General features: G+C 45.3%; 1 protein-coding gene across 1 annotated transcript; it reads right to left on the bottom strand.

Moving 5' to 3' along the window:
- Window positions 1-494: 494 nt before the first annotated feature.
- LOC113449978 (perforin-1-like) lies at window positions 495-21,738 on the bottom strand. Its single transcript, XM_026721114.2, is given in 4 exon segments — window positions 495-1,365; window positions 1,368-1,762; window positions 3,866-4,427; window positions 21,641-21,738. Coding segments are annotated over 3 exon segments (1,674 nt in total). The 5' UTR covers window positions 4,420-4,427; window positions 21,641-21,738; the 3' UTR covers window positions 495-640.
- Window positions 21,739-22,176: the final 438 nt, after the last annotated feature.

Raw genomic sequence — 22,176 nt, forward strand, 5'->3', positions numbered from 1 at the left:
TTTGATTGATAATATTAGAATTTATATAAATGATAAGTGAAGACTATGGAAGACTATGGAGAGGAAGCACAAAAGATATGTAACCAACCGACATACTATATATATGTAATTTGATGATAGTTTTATGTTTTATGTTTATTTGTCTAAGTATGTTTTTTTAAAAAATAAAACTTTTTATATTTAAAAAAAAAGATAAGCAGTAGCATGAATACAAGTAGTCCTCAACTTTCAACCATTCATTTAGTGACTGTTCAAAATTACAATGGCCCTGAAAAAGGGGATTTACAACCATTTTTTATACGACCATTGCAGCATCCCCAAAGTTACATGATGAAAATTTCGGCATCTGACAAGTGGCATAATTTTATGACAGTTGCATGACAGTCCTGGGGTCATTTGTGACCTTCCCAGCAGGCTTCTGACAAGCAAAGTCCGGGGGGAACCAGATTCACTTAATGACTGCATGATTCACTTAACAACTGCAGCAATTTGCTTAACAACTGTGACAAGAAAGGACATCTAAGAAGCAAAACTCACTTAACTACTCAGGAATGGGAATTTGGGGGCTTAGTTGTGGTCTTAAGTTGAGGACCACCTGTAGCATTTTACCCCCTGGAGCAACCTCTTTCTATCACAGGGTTCACTTTGCTCCACGTTGTAACAAAGCAGCCTTGTGTGGCTGCTGAGGGACATAATCCATGCAATAGGGCCCTCCTAAGAAAGGGCCACATTCCAAATGATATTGAAATTCAAGGTGCCCATGATTTAAGTAACACACCTCGATATGAGGTTTCCCAGAGGTGGGAGTTCGATCGCACGTCCCCAGCAGATCATCATCATAACGGTTGTCTTCATCCCAGACTTGTATTCGGAGCTTGCTGGTTTCTCCCATGCTCTGGACCCTCCCCAGATCCAAGTGAGACATCCATACCGGGTTGTTGTTATTCCACACAGTGTGTGTCTGGCTATTAACCCCATGGAAGGATACCTTGACATAAGCATCTGTACTTGTGAAGTAGTCTCCCCAGAGGCCATAAGCACGCCGGATCATCACCTTTAGCTTGCTCTGGCCTCGCTTCCGGGAGCAGCACATGGTGTTTGTGGCGCCATCATTGGGACATATGCAGGAGCAGGGATCTCGGACACTGCGTTGGGAGCCGGGAGGACAAGGCTGGGTGCAGTTCCTCCACAGGGCCCTTTTATTGATGTAGTCGCTCACTGCCTGCTTCAAACTGTCCCGCTTTGGGTCACCTTTAGGCAGCAAATCATGGATGGGCTTCAAGGAGTAAGAAAGGAGTGCAGGCATAGATTTGAGGCTCTCCTCCCACTGCTTATAATGTTCAGAGTTCTGATTGTTTGAAAAAGCAAGTCCGTGTGTTGGTACCCTCCGACCACATCGGTGTGTCTCTCTTTGTAGGTCTCACGGAAGCTTCCTTTGAACGACTTCTTCTTCTTCAGCTCTTCACATGCGTTGTAGGACGCACTGAGGCTCCCTTTGCCTCCACCAATGTTGGCCGAGGCCTCAAGCTTTAGACAGTCTTTGATTTCATCAGCCGACGTGCCGTCCAAAGCTGTCTCGCAGACGCTCAAGGCTGTCACATCCCTCACACGGCCCCCCAAGTGCAGGTGGTTGATGAAGTGGGTCCCGTAGGTGTCGATAAGCTGCTGATATTCCAGGAGGGAGTTGGGTCGATACTTGGCAGGGAGATTGCGAAGGGAGCGCTTGAAATGATTGGAGAGGATGTATTGGCTGATCCGGAAGCTGCAAAGGAAGACAGAAGATCACACAGTAGGGTGACAGAAGTGGCAGGCCTTCCAATGAAGGAGCGGTTTGAGGATAAAAGGGTAGCAATCTTGCAGAATTGGTCAGTAACTAGATCAGGGTTTCTCAATTAGGCAACTTTTAAGATGTCTGGACTTCAACTCCCAGAATTCCCTGGATTTTAAAGATGTCTGGACTTCAACTTACAGAATTCCCCAGCCAGCACACTGGCTGCGAAATTCTGGAGCTGTAGTCCAGAGATCCTAACTTATTTAGACTGAAAACCATTGAGTTAGATACTGAGATGTTCCCCACCACTCTTATTGAGAGTTGAATTGCCTAGAAAGAAGATAGTTCAATCCCCAGAGGATTTTTCTAATGATCAGAGAAGGATCTGTCCTCCATGAATTTGTCAAGTCCTTAAAAAAGAAAGGGACCTCTCAAAGCTTGTACTTTTCAACTCCATATATTGGTTTTGTTCAGCTTGCACAGACAAATATCTTCTGTTTGTACGTCATCATATATCGATCACTTGGATGATGCCAGCTATATTATCTGGGTCGATACCTTCACATGATCAGTCTCTTCTGGGTTTTTCAGTTTGGCAGAATTAGAACTGGCTGACAACTTGGCCCAGAATGGATAGTATGGGGGTGAAGGTGCTGAACAAGGAGCAGAAAGCCCCATGTTCCGATCCACCATCAACAATGGAAATTCAGTGAGTGACTTCAAGCCAGTCCTTCTTCCTCAGCTGTCCCAACCCCACAAAAATAGGTCTTGTACCACCTTAAATAAAAGCACATATCAGATTAAAAAAAATACCAGGGCTACATGCTACCAGGAGATAGCAAGGGATCTGAATTCCAGTGAATCTCAGGCAAGATCCACCAAGAGACCTATTTGAACCAAGTTCGATGGTCGCCCAGGTACAGTTATCTGAAGGTTGAGTCACGGCAATGGGATTTATTTTCTTGTTAGTTTGAGACCTGCTCATCCAAGCAGCTTCATCAGTTAAGAGCAAGCTACTTAGGCAGACCGACAAGAGAATAAGCCCAATTGCCATGACTCCAAACAACTCAACCTGGATGATTGAGAATCTTTATCGACATGTTGCACAGATTTCCACTTTCCCCTGCATTCTCTTTTCGTCTTTTTTACCTTTGTATTGAAGGTGTACAGATAGTCCTCAACTTACAACAGTTCATTTAGTGACCATTCAAAGTTACAATGGCACCATTTTTCACATTAATAATCGTTGCCGCATTTCCATGGTGACGTGATTTATATTAGGATGCTTGACAACTGACTCACATTTATGACAGTTGCAGTGTCCTGAGGCAACTTCAAGCTGTGTGGGCTTCAACTCCCAGAATTCTTCAGCTAACATGGCCTGCTGGGGAATTTTGAGAATTGAAGTCCACATTAGTGAGTTATAATCATTTTTCAGATTTACAACTGCAGCGTTCCTTGGTGGCGCAGTGGTCAGAGTGCAGTACTGCAGGCAACTTCTGCTGACTGCCTGTAGTTTGACAATTTAAATTCCACCAGGCTCAAGGTGGACTCAGCCTTCCATCCTTCTGAGGTGGATAAAATGAGGACCAGATAGTTGGGGGCAATATGCTAACTCTGTAAACAGCTTAGAGAGGGCTGTAAAGCACTATAAAGCGGTATATGAGTCTAACGCTATACTATTCCCAGTCACATAATCAAAACTCGGACACTTGGCAACTGGTTCATATTCATGATGGTTGTCGTGTTCCAGGGATCACGTGATCCCCTTTTGCAACCTTCCAACCAGCCAAGTGAATGGGGAAACCAGATTCATTTAACAACCATGATTAACAAGGGACTCACTTACCAGCTGCAGAAGGAAAGATCGTAAAATAAGGCAAAACCCACTTAACAACTGTCTGTCTCACTTAGCCACATAAATTTTGGGCTCAGTCGTGGTCTGAGGACTGCCTGTTACCTGTCAGGCCTAGAAAACTAGATTTGCACACTTCCTCTTAAGGCGCCTTCAAAACCTCTGCCATACGAATGGATGATTGTAGTAAAACCCTGGAGGATTTCCCAGCCATTATCCCTTGCCCAGGCCTCCTTCACCTGTAATAAGAGCAGGAGACTTCGTGCCTTGCAAAATTGTACTTGTCTTTGTTATTCTTCGCCATGGTGAAGTCTGCCAATGCGGAGTGAGTTCCAGCAAATTCCATCTGGACCTGTTGACCAGGTTTCGGCTGTACATCAAGCCCAACCTTCCAGTCATTCTTCACATCAGATGCTGCGTTGTGAACCGTATCGATGCCCGAGGTTTCTAGAGAACTGTGGACATTCCTCTGACAATTCACTTTGGCTGTCCAGTCAACAACCACTAAAGGAAGCCTCTGAAGAGGTTTATCCTGCAGAAAAGGGTTACTGCACATGGTGCACGTGCCATCGGCTTTCCGCCACCGGCTCAGATCCAACACCTGGGACTTCTTCTTCAATGTGGTGATGTCAAAGCCACCTCCAGCTAGGTTGTAGCCAGGCACAAATTCCTTTTCCTCATCGCATTCATCGGCTGTCCTGACGTGGCAATAGGGAGAGACGCTGGTCAAGAAAAGGAGGAGGAAGGGAAACTGTAGGGTGGAGGCAGCCAAGATGGACTTGGCTCTTAGCATGGTTGATCCTACATGGGGAAGAAGAACAGATTGTGAATTCCAGAAGCTGCATTAAAAATGAGATCTCAAAGTGGAGTAGCATTCATCAGCTATAACATTGGATGAAAAAGATAGTATGTAATTAGTTTAAATTCTCCCCCCCACCCGGCTCCACTCCTCCTGGATGCATGATGTGGAAATGCCCATTGTTTTCAAAAGGGTCAGAGGAATTATTATTAATTATTTGGCATTTAAAGCAGGGTTTTTCAACTCTAGCCACTAACACCTGTGGAGTTCAACTCCCAGAATTCCCCAGCCAAGAGTTGAAGCCCATACATCCTTAAGTGGCCAAGTTTGGGAGCCCCTGGTCTAAAGCATCTAAGTTTAAGCAAATGCAACCAGAACAAAGCATCTAAGTTCAGTCTATGTTCAGAAGTTCTATGAACTTCTCCATTTCGTCAGGCTTAAGAGATGTGGACTTTGACTCCCAAAATTCCCCAGCATACAGTTGCTTCCTCACTACCACTTTTCAAACCAGCCATATCAAGTAATTTTAAATCTGAATTTTGCACATTTGGAAGCAGAAGCTTCCATAGGGAGCTCAAAAACACCTGTAAACTCTTCCAGGCCTCCCTCCTTGACTTTTTTTTTTAAATCAAACATATTACTTAACAATGTTCCTTGTGGAAGAAAATTTGCATATCAAGCTGTTGTGATTCCGGCATCAGCTACAGGTTTTTTGAATGAAAGCTCCAGCGAGGAGGACTTGTATGAATCAGCAAGTATTAGTGATTTCAATGAAGAGGAGGAGACGAATGTTACAAGGGAGGTCACATTTGATTTGCAGGACCGGCCTGAACCTTCAACCTCCTCGGCTTCTCAATCAGGTTATCAGCCGGGAACGGCTGATAATGAGGAACTTATGGAGTCTTCAGGTGAAAGTAATAATTTAGACGATTGCTGGGTGGATGTCAGAAGCAGGCGTCTCCTTACGAGAAGAAACCAACGGGAGCACAGGAGGAGGGCAGATCAGTAATTAGACTAATTAGCTGCTGCTCTATAAAGGGAGAGAGATGACTCTGCACTCTGTCCGGAACAAACTGTTTGCAAGGAGAACCGAAGATTTTGGCTTGGAGGATTTAAACTTGAAATATCTTGTTGGGACTTGGATTTATTTCGTTGGAACTATTAACTTGGACTATCTTGTGGAGGCTAACTACAGCTGTTATCAGTGAAGATTCCTGGTTGCTGCCTTTATTTGCGAGGACTGCTGCTTTCAGCCTTATCTGTTTATTTTGGAGGGTGGGACATAACATTTTTGTTCCGGACCTAACAGACCATCTTTGCAACGATGGATTTAACTCAAATGCAACCTTTGATCGAGCAGCAGCAGTTACAAATTAATCAGTTACTTCAGAGCAACGTGTCCCTTCAGAATCAGGTAACTCAATTGTTAACGTTTGTTACCAATTCTCAAACTGTTTCAGCTGCAGCTGGAGCCCCCCCTGCACCCCCTATGAGGAAAAACCCGGTAGCTATGCCAGAAAAATTTTCTGGGCAAACAGACATGTTTTCAACATTTTTGGGTCAGTGCCAACTGTATTTTTCTGTGAGGCCTGAAGATTTTCCAACCGACTGGGCTAAAGTGGGGTTTATTATTAGCTTGTTAACCGGGCAGGCTGCCAAATGGGCTACTCCCTTATTAGTACAGGATAGCCCATTATTAGACAATTTCCAGGGGTTTCTTCAACAGATGAACGCAATGTTTGAGAACCCGATTAAATCACAAATTGTGGACAGAAAGTTGAAGGATATTACTCAGGGCAAACATCCCTTGCAAGAATACGTGGCAGAATTCCGCTTGTTGTGTATGGACTCTACCTGGAACGAACCAGCTCATATGGCAGCATTTCAGGAGGGCTTGTCTGACATTATCAAGGATGAATTAATCCATGCAGAGCGCACTTCAACTTTGGACACATTAATTACTCAATGCTTACGTATTGAAGCTCGCTTACAACAACGTGGGTGTAAACGGACCGTTGCGGAACCATCTGTGTTTTCTCGTGCACGCATCCCACCTATGAGGGTTTACCAATCCAGGATTCCAGCAGAGGAACCGATGGAGATAGGCACACTCCGCCCTCGCTTAACGGTGCAAGAACGTTCGAGAAGGTTCCAGGAAGGTTTATGCCTTTATTGCGGGGGTTCGGGACATTTTGTAAATTCCTGCACTCGGAAGGGGACTCGTGGACCTGTACCAGAAACCAGTGCTGGCCCGTCGGGAAACTGGGTAGGCCCGACTTCGGGGAAACCCTAGGTCGGGCACAATTTCCACTCTCATCCCAAATTGCCGAAGTAAATTCTGGCCCTCCTCGACATTTACTTTTGGACACTCGTATATTCTTGCAATCCCGGAAGGAGGGAATTCCTGCTGTGGCACTGGTGGATTCAGGGGCTACGACAAGCTTTATGGACTATGATTTTGTGAAACATTTCAAAATTCCTTTAGTGTCTGTGACTCCCCCCATGCAGGTGGAAACCGTAGATGGGCGTGAACTCAAGTCGGGACCTATTCGCTTTGCCACCCACCCATTGCGCATGCGTATTGGGGATCATGAGGAAGCAATAAGTTTTTATGTCACCTCGAACCTCCATCTTCCTTTGGTGCTCGGAGTATCCTGGTTGCGTTTACACGATCCGTTGGTGGCTTGGGCGCAGAATGCTGTTTCTTTTCCAAGCCTGCAATGTGTGGACCACCTGAGGCATGTCTCCGCAGGCCAACACGTTGTCGCTTCTGCTGTCTCGATTCCTTCAGAGCTGTCGGATTTCTCCGATGTTTTCAGTGAACAGGAGGCAGACCAATTACCACCACATCGTGTTTACGATTGTCCCGTGGATTTGATACCGGGTGCTCCATTGCCAAAGGGGAGGTTATATTCTTTGTCCGAGCCCGAATTAGTTGCACTTCGAGAGTTTCTGGATAAAAATCTAGCTCGGGGATTTATTCGACCTTCGTCGTCTCCTCTTTCGGCACCCGTTCTCTTTGTCAAGAAGAAGTCGGGAGAACTTCGTCTCTGTTGTGATTATAGACGCTTGAACGCAATCACCGTGAGAAATAGCTATCCTTTACCGCTCATTCCCGAATTGATGGAGCGATTACGGGAAGCTACTATTTTCACGAAACTTGACTTACGTGGAGCTTACAATCTGGTTCGGATGCGCAAGGGAGACGAGTGGAAGACGGCTTTTGGCACTTGTTATGGTCATTTTGAGTACACTGTCATGCCATTTGGTTTGACCAACGCTCCTGCTGTATTTCAACATTTGATGAACGATATTTTTCGAGACATGCTGGATAAGTTTGTTGTCATATATTTGGACGACATTTTGATTTATTCAAGATCCAGAGAGCAACATCTTCAGCAGGTTCGTCAAGTGCTTCAGCGTCTTCGGGAGCATAAACTTTATGCTAAATTGGAAAAGTGTTTCTTTTTTCAGTCGTCAATAGAATTCTTGGGACACATCATTTCTCCCGTGGGCATTGCTATGGACCCCAAAAAGGTTGAGGCGTTGTGTAGTTGGGAAGCTCCTCGTCGGGTCAAAGATGTACAACGACTTTTGGGATTCGCCAACTACTATCGGACTTTTATTCCAGGTTTTGCGAAAATAATGGACCCCATAACTCAGCTTCTCCGTAAGAAGGTTCCATTTGTGTGGGGGCCTCCACAACAACAGGCTTTTGACACTTTGAAAAAAGCATTCGTAACCGAGCCGATATTGAAACATCCTGATCCGGATCGTCCATTTGTGGTCGAGACAGATGCTTCTAATGTCGCTATCGAGCAGTGCTGTTACAAGCTTCGGAAGATGGCGCACTTCTGTTTCCTTAAGCATACTATTCTAGGAAGCTTACAGCTTCGGAGCGCAACTATACCATCTGGGAAAAGGAGTTGTTAGCCATTAAGGCTGCTTTTGAGACTTGGAGACATCATTTGGAGGGGGCTCGGCACAAGGTGGAGGTTCGGACAGATCATCGAAACCTGGAGCATTTGACCACGGCTAGGAAATTGAATCAACGACAGATTCGTTGGTCGTTATTTTTGCCAGATTCAATTTCTCTGTTACTTATGTTCCAAGTGGACAGAACCGGAGGGCGGATGCGTTATCTCGGAAACCAGAGTATACTTGTGCCGAAGATCCTCTTCCTTTCTACGGACGGTGTTACCACCGGAATCTCTAGCCGTACTGCAGGAACCGGTAGATTTGCGGGCCCGACTACGAGAGGCGCAACATTTGGATGCGTGGGCGCAGCAGAGACGGGGGGACGTTGGCTCTAATTCTCCATGGTCTTTTGAAGACGATCTGCTTCGACATCGGGGTTTATTATATGTACCTACCAGACCGTTGAGGGCTCTCATCATGACACAATGTCATGATAACCCTGCCGCTGGTCATTTTGGCTTTCACAAAACCTTGCATTTGGTCACCCGGACTTTTTGGTGGCCTCGAGTTCGTCATGATGTGTCCTCTTACGTCGCTTCTTGCGTTCAATGTAGGCAAGCAAAGCGAGCGTCAGGTGCACCCCTGGACTTTTGCAACCCTTGCCGACTCCAAGTAGGCCATGGGAGCGATCTCCATGGACTTTCTGACACATTTACCATCTTCGTCGGGGTTCACAACAGTGCTTGTGGTAGTGGATATGCTGACTAAAATGGCCCATTTCATTCCCTGTCGGAAATTGCCATCGTCCCGCACTACGGCTCAGTTATTTTTGCAGCATATCTTTCGTCTACATGGACTGCCGGATAGAGTGGTTTCTGATCGTGGGGTCCAGTTTACGGCGCAATTTTGGAAACAGTTAATGGCAGCTTTGCAAGTGAAAGTATGTTTAGCGTCAGCGCACCATCCAGAAACTGATGGCGGGACAGAGAAGGTGATTGGGATTCTTACTCAATATTTGAGATGTTTTGTAAATTTGCGACAAAATGATTGGGCGAGATATCTCCCATTAGCAGAATTCGCGTTTAACAACTCGCAGCACACCTCCACTCGTGTCACGCCATTTTTTGCAAATATGGGTTATCATCCACGTTTCTTCCCATTAACTATGATGGATTCCCCGGTTCCTGAGACCCGAGAGTTTTTGGAAGAACTACACGCAGTTCGCCGTCTACTGATGCAACAATTGAACAAGGCAAAAGAAGATTATAAGCGGTTTGCAGATCGGTCCCGTCGGGCAATGCCTCCGTTAGCTGTGGGTGATAAAGTGTGGCTATCTACAAAACATCTGAAGGTCGATCGCCCTATTAAGAAACTTGATCATCGGTTTATTGGTCTGTTCCCGATTGAGGCAGTTGTTAACCCTGTGGCATACCGCCTCACTTTGCCGCGTTCCATGCGTATTCACCCCGTCTTTCATCGCTCTCTCTTGATTCCCGATTCTTCTGATTGTCGTCTACGTGACTCTGCTGAAACGATTCCGTTATCATCGCCTCCTGAGAAGGCTGCTGTTGACGATACGGTGGTCAGCGTCCTTGATTCCCGTTGGCTCAAGGGTCGATTCCAGTACTTGGTCAGGAGGAGAGTAGATGATTCGGAGGTTTGTTCCTGGACGGATGCGTCTACATTTCATGCTCCGGATCTGCTTCGAGACTTTCATGCACGCTTCCCTTCGAAACCACATCCGGATCGTCAGACCCGGGGGAAGGGCCCTGCGGTGAGGGATAGTGTTGTGATTCCGGCATCAGCTACAGGTTTTTTGAATGAAAGCTCCAGCGAGGAGGACTTGTATGAATCAGCAAGTATTAGTGATTTCAATGAAGAGGAGGAGACGAATGTTACAAGGGAGGTCACATTTGATTTGCAGGACCGGCCTGAACCTTCAACCTCCTCGGCTTCTCAATCAGGTTATCAGCCGGGAACGGCTGATAATGAGGAACTTATGGAGTCTTCAGGTGAAAGTAATAATTTAGACGATTGCTGGGTGGATGTCAGAAGCAGGCGTCTCCTTACGAGAAGAAACCAACGGGAGCACAGGAGGAGGGCAGATCAGTAATTAGACTAATTAGCTGCTGCTCTATAAAGGGAGAGAGATGACTCTGCACTCTGTCCGGAACAAACTGTTTGCAAGGAGAACCGAAGATTTTGGCTTGGAGGATTTAAACTTGAAATATCTTGTTGGGACTTGGATTTATTTCGTTGGAACTATTAACTTGGACTATCTTGTGGAGGCTAACTACAGCTGTTATCAGTGAAGATTCCTGGTTGCTGCCTTTATTTGCGAGGACTGCTGCTTTCAGCCTTATCTGTTTATTTTGGAGGGTGGGACATAACATCAAGCCTATAAGCAAGAGGACCCAGAGAATTCAAAACCTCTGGAAATGACATCACTGAACTAAGGATATACCAATTCTCATACAAAGGAAATCTCAGCTACTCAGCCAATCATAGCATCATGGAATGTAAGATTTCAAGTGGATCTGGGAGATCAATTTTCTCAACCTCAGTAAATTTGAAATGTCTGGACTTCAACTCCCAGCATTTCTTAAGACAGCAGGCTAGTGAATGAAGTCTACAGATTCTAAAATTGTTGAGGTTGAGAAATATTGATCTAATCTGTGGGTCTCCAAACATGGCAACTTTAAGACTTGTGGATTTCAATTCCCAAAATTCTCCAGCCAGCATGGCGGTTGGGGAATTCTGGGAGTTGAAGTCCACAAGTTTTAAAGTTGCCAAGTTTAGACACCTGTAAAGTCCTGCTGTAGGAATCTTCTGTTACAGTAATCCTAACAGGTCCAATCTCAATTTAAACATGTTGAAAAAGGTAGAGCTTCAAATTGCAGTTAGAAAATTTGCTACTAGAAAATGCAAGCTTTTCTTTTCCAAATTCATAGTGACAGCCAAGCAAAATCCTTGAGAAGTCTAGGCCCACATTTTTATTCTCCTTGATTTCTTTTCAAGCAATTTTTTTTTAAGTATTACTATCAATGTCCAACATTATTAGAAGTTTTATAAACCAATTTTATTTGCACATTCTTTGCCTGCAGACTTTTGGCCCATAAAAATTGTGGCTACCCCATCATACCCTCACTTCTCACTCTTAAAATTCTTTTTAAAAGAAACATAAAGGAAGCCATGTAGAATGTATGGGATAAAATAAACAACTACTAGACATGCTCAGAAGCACAATTAAGGTAATAAGTATCGGCTGTAAAACTGTGGCATTAAACTTTCCCTATTAAAGGTCGAAAATCCCAACCAAAAGACAGCAGAGACTGGCCTTCGGCCCCATGGTTTGCCATTGGCACCTCCCCACTGTCTTTTGAAAGTTCCTTGAGAGCTTTAGAAGAATCCCTAAGCAGAGATATTTGTAGTTTACATGGACAAACCAGAATGGGGAAAAGAAGGAAGAGACAACACTCTGCAGCAGAGAGTTTATCCAAGCCTTTGACGCAGCAGAAAATGAAGATTATATTGTAAACAGACAGTCTGTTCCAGTGAGTAACTCATTCACAGGCACCTTGTCAGACAAACTTAATTTATGTGATTCATTGGAACAAACCGAACTGGAAGATAAGCTGTGTGTAGAGCTGTCCTCCTCCCTTTTGGAGGGTGGCTCCTATTCTTGGAGCCCAGCAGCAGCCTTCTTTGCTCAGGGCGGAGATGTAACAAATTTAAAGAAGGAAAGTGTGACAGACTTCCTCTCTAGACAATGTTTGCTTACAGCTCAAACTGTAAACTCAATATATATGATCTTTTGTCAATTGTCATAAATAAAGTCGATTGCCTGAAAGAATCTTTTGCAATGTTTGTTAGGAGCCACTCAAATACTGTAGAAGGACTTGGGAGGATAACCGTGGATAGATATGGGATGGCTAACTCAGAAAATGAAACTAGCGAAGGATCTCGTTTTCCTCCCAAAAATTTGAACACATATAGAGAAAACACTCAATCAGGTAAAGGCCTAAGAGATGTGTTCTATATTAACATTCTCCAAATCCTGAACTCTGATTGGTCCGCACGGACCGCAACCTGATTGGCTGACTAAACAACTGTGATTGGTGCGCTAAGGGTCTACCGTGATTGGCTGAGCCGATCGCGGGAGATTCAAAGCGCTGTCATTGGCCGCCGAGCCGCCGGCCAGTGCTATAAAAAAAGCTATGTGGTTCACAGATCTTGTTCAGAACTAAATACTAAATAAAGAGCTGACTTGTTCACTGTGAGTCTCGTGTCTCAATGAACCCGAACTACCCGATCTAACACTGGCGACGAAGGTGGGATCGTGAGACGAGAGACCAACAAGCACGTGGCAGACGGCGCGAAACGACCAGCAAGATGGCCAGCAGCACCTCACCACCCACTCCCTTCAACCCGGCTACCAAGGATTGGGAATCCTACACCGACTGGTTCCAGATGTTCCTGGAGTGCAGCAACTTTAAGGATGCCAACGGGCAGAAAAAACGAGCCGTGTTCTTGACACACTGCGGGCCTGCAGTGTTCAAGATGGCCAAAGCGTTGGCAAAGCCCGTCGACGTAAAAGAAATGGACTGGGCCGACCTCGAGCCCATCCTACAAAACCACTACCCCCCTGCTGTGCCTACCTTCATCCGAAGGCACGAATTCTACCGGCGAGGCCAATGTAAGGGCAAAGCCATCAGCGACTTCATGGCCCAGCTAAGGGATCTTGGAGGCCTGTGCGGGTTTACTGACTTAGATGAAGCCCTGCGAGACCGAGACGTTCTCGGACTCAGAGACCCCGTTCTACAGAGCAGGCTAATGGCCATGGGCAACATCTCCCTCACCGACACCCTCGCAGAGGCAACTGCAGCTGAGGCCACTCGCAAATCGGTGGCCCAGATAAGGCAAGCAAACGCAGAAGATCAACCAACGACCAGCGAGACGGCCCCAGCACCAGAGAGACACACGGAGACCAACCACCGCACAATGACCACCCACCATGGTGACGTCAATTCCCGCTCTGACACTGACGAGGAGGAGGAAGAGTTCCACGGGCTCCAGGTGGAACGCGATCGGCGGGACCGGAGGGGACGTAAGTCAGGGTTCCATTGTGCCGGCTGTGGCAGCAATCACCCCTGCTCTGAGTGCCGGTTCCTTGATGCCATCTGCCGGCACTGCGAGAAGCGGGGGCACATCGCCAAGGTATGCCAGAAAAAGCGGAATTACAGCCCCCAGCAACGAGGCAGCAGCCTCCAGCGATGAGACGGCACCCCCCCAGGAACCAAGACCGCCAAGCCGAGAGCTGATGGAGCCGAGACTGCTGGAACAAACGACTCAGCGAGGCGCAGCGAAGAGAGGAAACCCACCAGACGGTCGTCATCGGCCATTCCTCAACCCTCGATGCCCGGAAGGTACATGTGGAGGTAGGCATCAAAGACCAACTATGTGAAATGGAGGTGGATTCTGGATCCTACCTCTCCATGGTCTCCTGGCGCACAATCAAGCGCCTGGTGCCTACCATCCGCTGCCGCGAACTGGACAACCAAAAGCTGACCCTGAAGGACTACCAGGGAAACCGCATCCCTTTAGTCGGCATCGGACACTTTAAAATCACCTTCAAAGGCCACACCGAGGTACTGCCACTCACGATCGTAGACAAGGACCGCCCCAGCCTACTCGGACTGCAATGGTTCTCCCCACTGGGAATCGAGGTGACGGGCGTTCACCACACTGACAAGGCAGATTGGGAAGCAGCGCTCGTGAGGGACTTCCAGGAGGTCTTTAACGACATCCTAGGCAAGTACCAGAGGGCCCCTATTTCTTTCAACCTTAACCCCAACGTTGCCCCAATCCGCCTTAAGCCGTGGCGAGTGCCATTTGCGCTCAAACCCAAAATCGATGAGCAGCTAGACAAGCTCATCGTGCAAGGGGTCTTAGAGCCAATTGACCATGCCCGCTGGGAAACACCCATAGTCACCCCCATCAAACCGGATGGCTCCATAAGAATCTGTGGTGACTATAAGGCTACCCTCAACCATGCCCTGCAGCAAAGTGCCTACCCCGTCCCAGTGGTACAGCACCTTCTCCACTCAATGCGGGGAGGCCGGGTCTTCGCAAAGCTCGACCTGGATCAAGCCTACCAGCAGCTGCCGGTCGACACCGAAACCGCCGAGGCACAAACGATTGTTACACACCGGGGGGCTTTCCGATGCAATCGACTCCAATTCAGAGTCAGCGTCGCGCCAGGAGTCTTCCAGAGCCTCATGGAAAGACTTCTCCAGGGAATAAAAGGAGTGGTGCCCTACTTTGATGACGTACTGGTGGCAGCCGCCAACAAAAAAATAAATGGAAACCCACCTAAGGGCAGTGCTGCAGAAATTCAAAGAATCTGGCCTTAAAGTTAAAAAAGGGAAATGCCAACTCTGCACTGAGGGGGTCGAATTCTTGGGGTATCTCCTAGACCGACACGGAATCCACCCCACTGGGAAAAACTTAGAGCCATCAAGGAAGCACCCACACCAAAGAATAAGGCAGAACTGCAGGCGTTTTGGGGATTCATTAACTTTTATGTTTTCCTACCCCAAAAGGTGACTGTGGCGGTACCTTTGCCTAGGCTGTTGGATAAAACTGCCACCTGGACTTGGGGGAAGTGGGAGGAAAACGCATTTCAACAGACCAAAAACCTGCTAACATCAGACACAGTCCTCATCCAGTATAGCGAGACCCTGCCGCTGACGGTAACATGTGATGCATCACCCTTTGGCATCGGGGCGATCCTCAGCCACATGTTACCGAATGGGAAAGAAGCACCCATCGCCTTCTTCTCGAGAACACTGTCCAAGCCGGAGAGGAATTACAGCCAGCTGGACAAGGAAGCCCTAGCAATCATCTCCGGAGTGAAAAGTTTCCACGAGTATCTCTATGGTAGGACCTTTTCAATCATTACAGATCACAAACCGTTACTAGGGATACTGGCAGGGGACAAGGCCCCCCCGAACATCCTGTCACCCAGGATGACAAGGTGGTCCGAGTTCCTTGCTGCCTACAGCTACCAGCTGACACACCGGCCCGGCAAAGACATTTCGCATGCAGACACATTAAGCTGATCTCCCCTACCAGACCTGGAGGATGACCCAGTGCCCACAACAACAACCCTGCAAAAAGAGACTCTACCCAGCCCACTCCTGACCGTGCCAGACATTGCCGGAGAAACAAATAAAGACAAATGGCTAGCGCGGGTCTTGAGCTGGGTAGAGAGAGGATGGCCAGAAAGTGACGGCAACGAACATTTCAAAGCCTTCAGGAACTGGCAGACCGAACTGTTCACACAGAAGGGGTGCATACTTTGGGGAGACCGGGTGGTTATACCAGAGACTTTACAAAAAAGGGTACTAATGATGCTGCATGAGAGGCACCCGGGCATCGTCAAGATGAAAGCCCTGGCCAGGAGCTATGCTTGGTGGCCAGGGATGGACAAACAAATTGAGACGTGGGTAGCCACTTGCAAAAGGTGCCAGGAGACTAGGTCCACCCCCCACACACACCAGTCCTGGAATGGGAAACCCCCAGAGGCCCCTGGTCGCGAATTCACATAGACTTCGCCGGGCCCACCAAGGGACACACATTTCTCATCACCATGGATGCCTACTCCAACTGGTTGGAAGTAAGCACCATGAAAACAATAACAACGGAAGCCGTCATAAATAAACTGAACAAACTTTTCGCGACACATGGTTTGCCAGATGTGCTAGTGTCAGAAAACGGTCCACAGTTCATGGCACTAGCATTTGAAAAATACCTGGCTGAACAGGGAATAAGGCACGCCTTAACTTCGCCCGCTCACCAGGTGGCGAACGGGCGGGCGGAGCGCATGGTTCAATACACAAAAAAACCCCATCCAAAAAATAGAAACCAGCAAAATACAAGAAAAAATAAATAAAATGCTATTCATACAGCACATTACACCCAACACAACCACGAATAAAAGCCCAGCAGAGCTACTGATGGGCAGAAAATTGAGGTTCCCACTAGACTGACTGCACCCCACATACAACCCAGAAAAAACCCCAGACTCATCCAGTAGATATCGAACATTTAACATCGGAGACACAGTCTACGCAAAAAACTTCACAGGAGACCCACTCTGGGTACTGGCACAAATAATCCAGGTAACGGGCCCCTGATCATACCGACTGCAAACCACCGACGGAAGGAGCTGGAAGCAGCAGATCGACCAGTTACAGTCAAGACTAACTGCTAACAGCCCGGAGTCCCCGCAAACAACAATTAAAGAAACCAGAGGGGGGGGAAACCTCAACAACCAAGCAAGGGGAAGACGAAAGGCCTAAAACACAGGCAGAACACCCCCAAACGCAAGCAGAACACCCCCCAACCAGGACAAGCCAATCCCAAACAATAAACCAACCATACTCACCGGTAAACCTTGAACCCTTGCAGACGGGAGCTTCACCTGGAAGGACCAGTCAAGCCAGTTCAACCAGCCCAGAGAGACCAGGTGGGAACAGCGAAGCCGACAACTCGACCGACCCAGGTAGACCGGGTGGGAGTTGCAGCCATAGGCCTGGCTCACCATTCCAGGCGGTTCCATCGAAGGGGTTGAGAGTGATGAGGAGCCCGTCCGAACCGGTCAGCGACCAAACACATACTGAGCCGCGCAAGTCAACTAGGCAAGTACGAAGCCCCGCCTACCCCGCTTACCGTCGGGTGAAACCAAGAGGGGAGGGGTGTTCTATATTAACACAGATGATATTGATCTGGCTCCAATGTCAAGTTGACATCTGACATCTTTACCATGCAGCCAATTAACCAAGCCAGATCATCTTGCTTCTGAGAACCCCATACAGTTGGTGACCTGGAACATAGCAGGCTGGAAAGGGATAGTTGATAGTGGGCTAATGAGCTTTTTCTCTAGATTTGACGTAATAGCCCTTCAAAAAACTTGGCGAACCAAAGTGGATGAACCAGTACAACTGCCAGGCTTTCAGGGATGGGCCTCCCCAGCCCCAAAAAACAAAGAACAAAGGGAGACCCTCTGGTGGACTATGCATTCTTAAAAAGCAAGAGTTGCAATGGCAGGGAGATAAATTATATAACGAAGATAAGTATCCGTACTTTCTAGCTGTCAAATCTTAATACGACCAGTTTGAGTTAATATTGGTAAATGTGTGTATTCCCCCAAACACATCCCAGCACTATAATTCTGAATATTGGATGTCCTTGGAAGTCATCCTAGAAGATATAGCAATATTGTATCCTCAGTCCATAGTGGTTTTATTAGGAGATCTGAATGCTAGACTGGGTCCCTCTTTGTATGAGCTTGCCCAGAAGAAGGGAATCCCAGGGGAGTTCTTTGAAAACCATCCTCAGTGGCTCTCGAGAGATTATAAAAGTAATGCTGCTGGTTTGCTCCTAGTCTCCTTAATTTTTAAGGGTAATCTCCAAATTTTGGGAGGTAAGGATAAGAATTACATATATCCCTTACACACACCACTCAACTAATTTAAGTAGTGTAGTGGATCTCTGTTGTGTGTCTAGAGATAAGGTTGACCTCTTTTCGGAGGTCACAGTACACCTTAGCGACAATAGCGACCATCAGCTTATAAGTGTGACATTGCGAGGCTGCTCAGATTTAAGACCATATAACATGGCTGACAGATGGCTTACTAAAAAGGTAGAAGTGACTCAAAATAAAAGGTTAATTTGGGCTAAGGTTGGTACTAAGGCAATATTAGAATGCCTTAAAACAGAGAATGCTATTAAGTGGGCTAGAACAATCCAGTCATTTACTACTGACTGGATGTCAGACTACAATGCATTCTCCAATCTTTGTAACATGCTGAAGAAACATCTAACAACTAAACCTGCTACAAAAAGAGCCCAAGTGGGTAGACCTCGCTGGTTTGATTTGGATTGCCAGTGACTGAAAAAGAAATAGAAGGCAGACATGAGGCTTGCCCAGAGGAACCCTACTGCCTATATACAAGCTAAGATGTTGCACACAAAAAGGGAATATAAAAAAACTATAACATTAAAGAAAACAAGTTTTGCCATTTCAATCTGGTCAGAACTTGAGTTGGCTGCCAGAAGTCATAACTCAGTATTATTTTGGCATTCTGTAGCAGGTATCCTGAAAGAACAGAGATTTGCGTTTGACATACCAATCTCTGCTGAGGATTGAGAGAATTAGTGTCAGTGCTTGTTTGCCTCCACCGAACTGGTAAAGAAATTATTTTTAAACAGTAATTTAACAAACCCTAGAACTTTCCCCGCTTGGCCACCAGTCTCAGAAAAGGAGATATAGTCCATCATTAAAAGTTTAAAGAACAATAAAGCCCCAGGAGAGGATTTTCTACCAGCAGAACTATTCAAGAAATTTCCCAACTGGTGGGGCCCTGTATTAGCAGGCCTTTTTACACACATAAATAACACCTGCCATATACCAGATGGGTGGAAGGTGGCAATAGTTGTCCCCATATATAAAAAAAGGGAATAAAAAGGATCCTAGTAATTATAGGCCCATTAGCCTGATTGACATTGTAGCAAAAATATATGCTAGGTACCTTTTGAACAGAATTGAAATCTGGGTAGAGGAAAACAACATCCTCGCAGAAGAACAAGCAGGTTTTAGACAAGGCAGATCTACTATTGATAACTGCTTTGTCTTGAATTATCTAATTGCCAATATGCCTATAAGAGAAGACTTGTTTGCTGCTTTCATAGACCTTACAGCAGCATTTGATATGGTAAATAGAGACGTACTATGGAGTAAACTGACATCTCTTAAAATAGAACCCAGACTCCTGGCTTTGATTAAAGCCCTTTACACAAGTACCTGTTTGAGGGTGCAGTATGGGGTTAACGGGGCCCTGACTAACAGGATTTGCACAAATAAAAGGATAAGGCAAGGGTGTATCCTGGCCCCATTATTATTTAATTTATACATCAATGACTTGCCAGGGTTAATGAAGGGTACTATGGTACACATGCCAATGATCTTAAATAGTTACTGTAACAGCTTGCTTTATGCTCTTCACAGCTCAAAGAGAACGGGCATGTCAGGTAAGTACCAACGCCCTTTTTATTATCATACACACAAGTAGGATTATGTAGGCTATTAAGAAGGTTTAGCTCTTATTGTCAGGATAACTCTCTAATCATTAGTAAATCCAAATCAAAAATAATGGTGTTTGGAAGAAACCATCAGAGACATAGGTAGCAATTGGATGGTGAACCAATTGAACAGGTTAATTCCTTTGTATATTTGGGTGTAACTTTTTCCAAGGCTGGATCTTGGGCCTGCCATCATCAATGGAGTACATTTAGAGCAAAAGCCCGTTTGAATTTATTGCTCAAACTAAAAAAAACATAATTATTCAGGGTCCCTAGTTCCATTAATCAAGGTTTATAAGGCTAAGGTTACCACAATGCTCTTGTATGGAGCAGAATTTTGGGGTCTTTACTCAACCACAGTCTTAGAACAAACACAGTCCCAGCGTTTGAGATGTATTTTGGGTGTAGACCCAAGAACATCTGCTGTAGCAGTTAGAGCTGAATTGGGAATTTATACAATTCAGGCATTGTCTAAAATTAGAGCTTATAATTACTGGTGCAAAGATAATGAAATGGAGACTGATAGACTAACCAAATTATGCCTACTAGAGCAAATAAACTACAATCACAAATCTCCTGGATCATTAAACTAACAAATTTTGTAAGAAGCTGTGGTCTTCCTATCTCTTGTGTAACAGGAGAACAATCTAAAAAAAGAGTTGCCCAAAGAATTAAGGATATAGATGTACAAACTGATATAGCTATCCTTAGTAAGGTAGGTAACTTGAAATGGATGAGTAAATACAAATGTACTTTTCAAGTAGATAGCTACTTGAAGTCACAACTCCCAAAACATCTTAGGGAGATATTCATGGGAGAGAGATTTGAACAGCTTGACACAATGATTAGATATGGGAAATTTCATGCAATACCGTACAATGAGCATCTCTGCATTTGCGGAGTGGCAGAGGTAGAGGTCCTGGCTCACATCCTGTTTGACTGTTCCTGTATAAGAGGACGAGAGACAGGTATCTTGGTCTATATATCAGACGAATGACCCATTGGGATACCCATATCAAAATAACTTACCTTATGTCTGGCCAGAACTTGAAAATAACATTTAAAGTAGCACAGTATTTAAACAAAATGATTCGGTTGAGATCTGCTTATGTGGGATTGATTGGGGTAGACTGCAAGGATGACTCTGAAATATAAGGTTATTATATTTTATCTATATCTTAAATTATTGTACATTATTACAATTTTATTTTAGATTGTATTTTATTACTATTTTATCTTAAATCGTACTTTGTCTAGATTCCATTTTAAATTGTATTTTATCAAGTTCCATTTTAAATAGTATTTTATCAAATTTCATTTTGAATTGTTTTTATTAAATTTTAGTAACAAATTGTTGCTGGAACTTTGTACTTTGATATGGCCCAATAAAGACTTATTATTATTGAAGGTGAAGTGATCCATAAAATATTCTAATGCTCATAAGCAAAATTGAAAAGATCTTGCTAATGTAAATTCATCTGTTTTCCGTTCCTAGGTGCAATTTTTCTTTTTTTGCCTCGAAATAATATTTGAGAAAGATTAATGGTGGTGGCTTTGGGGAGCCAATCCTGATCTTGACATAGTTATTATTTTAAGATAAAATGCTGCCTTTTATTCAGAGCTCCTTGTGGCATTTCCTCCTCCTATTTTTCTCTGCAAGAGTCCTGCAAGATAAGATGGACTAAGAGAAAATAATCCCCCCCCCCCCCATTATCCAGATTAAAGATCTATGGCTGAAGTTGGACTAGAACCCTCTTCCTAATCCAGCATTTTAACTAGTTTGGCAGGTCTCAATCTGGCCGAGGAAGAAGGCCTATTTGACAACCAGAGATTGGCAGATGGAAAGGGGTTTTTCACATCAGGGGTGCCAAGAAATCACCCCAAAATTTGCCCCAGGTCAATCTTCTGCTCAAGGCACAGCTTCAAAAATCCAGGAAAAGAATTCAACCCCATAGCCAAGAGTGGATGCTTCTTAAAAAACGATCCGGATTCCCACACTGGTTTTTGCCCATCTCAGTTAGAACAAAATATTAGAATAATTGAACTATTCTTCTCGTTGCAATGTTACTTCCATATCTTCTCCTCCCCCACCATTCCACAAATGGATCTAAACATAATATCTATCCAGAAATATCTATCCAGAAATCTGTACCTTAGCAGGAGGAAAAATACACGTACCCAGGCCCTCTGAAGTCGATCAGGCAATGACAGGCTACCACAATCAAGAAAACTGAAAAAGAAACTCAGCTTTTCTAATGACGCATAGTTGAAAGATGGAAACCAGAAGGGGGATAAGACTCTGAGGTTTGCACACAACCTCCCATGGGCGACAAAAAAATTCACACCTCAGCTTGCCTTTTGCCCACCAATTAACTTGTTTATTCATTTTTTACTCCAAAGAAATGAGCTTACACATTTAAACCCCACCCAAGTGTGTATCTTCACTATAGGAAAGGCTGAAAAAGGAGGGTTTTGGGGTGGGGGTTTTGAAACCTGGTCTGAGAACAGTTTCATTTTTGCTTCTTGCTGTTCCCTCAAGCTTGGCCAGCGTCACCATTTACAAACCTGTTTCAAAAAGATAGCCTAAGCCACACACCAAGTGCCAATAGCAGAGATGTTTGCAGGATATCCTGGAAACAACACTTAAATGGAAATTTTAAAATAATGCTGAAATACATTTCATTTCAT

Source organism: Pseudonaja textilis, chromosome Z, assembly GCF_049901715.1.
Source record: "Pseudonaja textilis isolate UNSWEBS1 chromosome Z, rPseTex1.2, whole genome shotgun sequence".
NCBI lineage: Eukaryota > Metazoa > Chordata > Lepidosauria > Squamata > Elapidae > Pseudonaja > Pseudonaja textilis.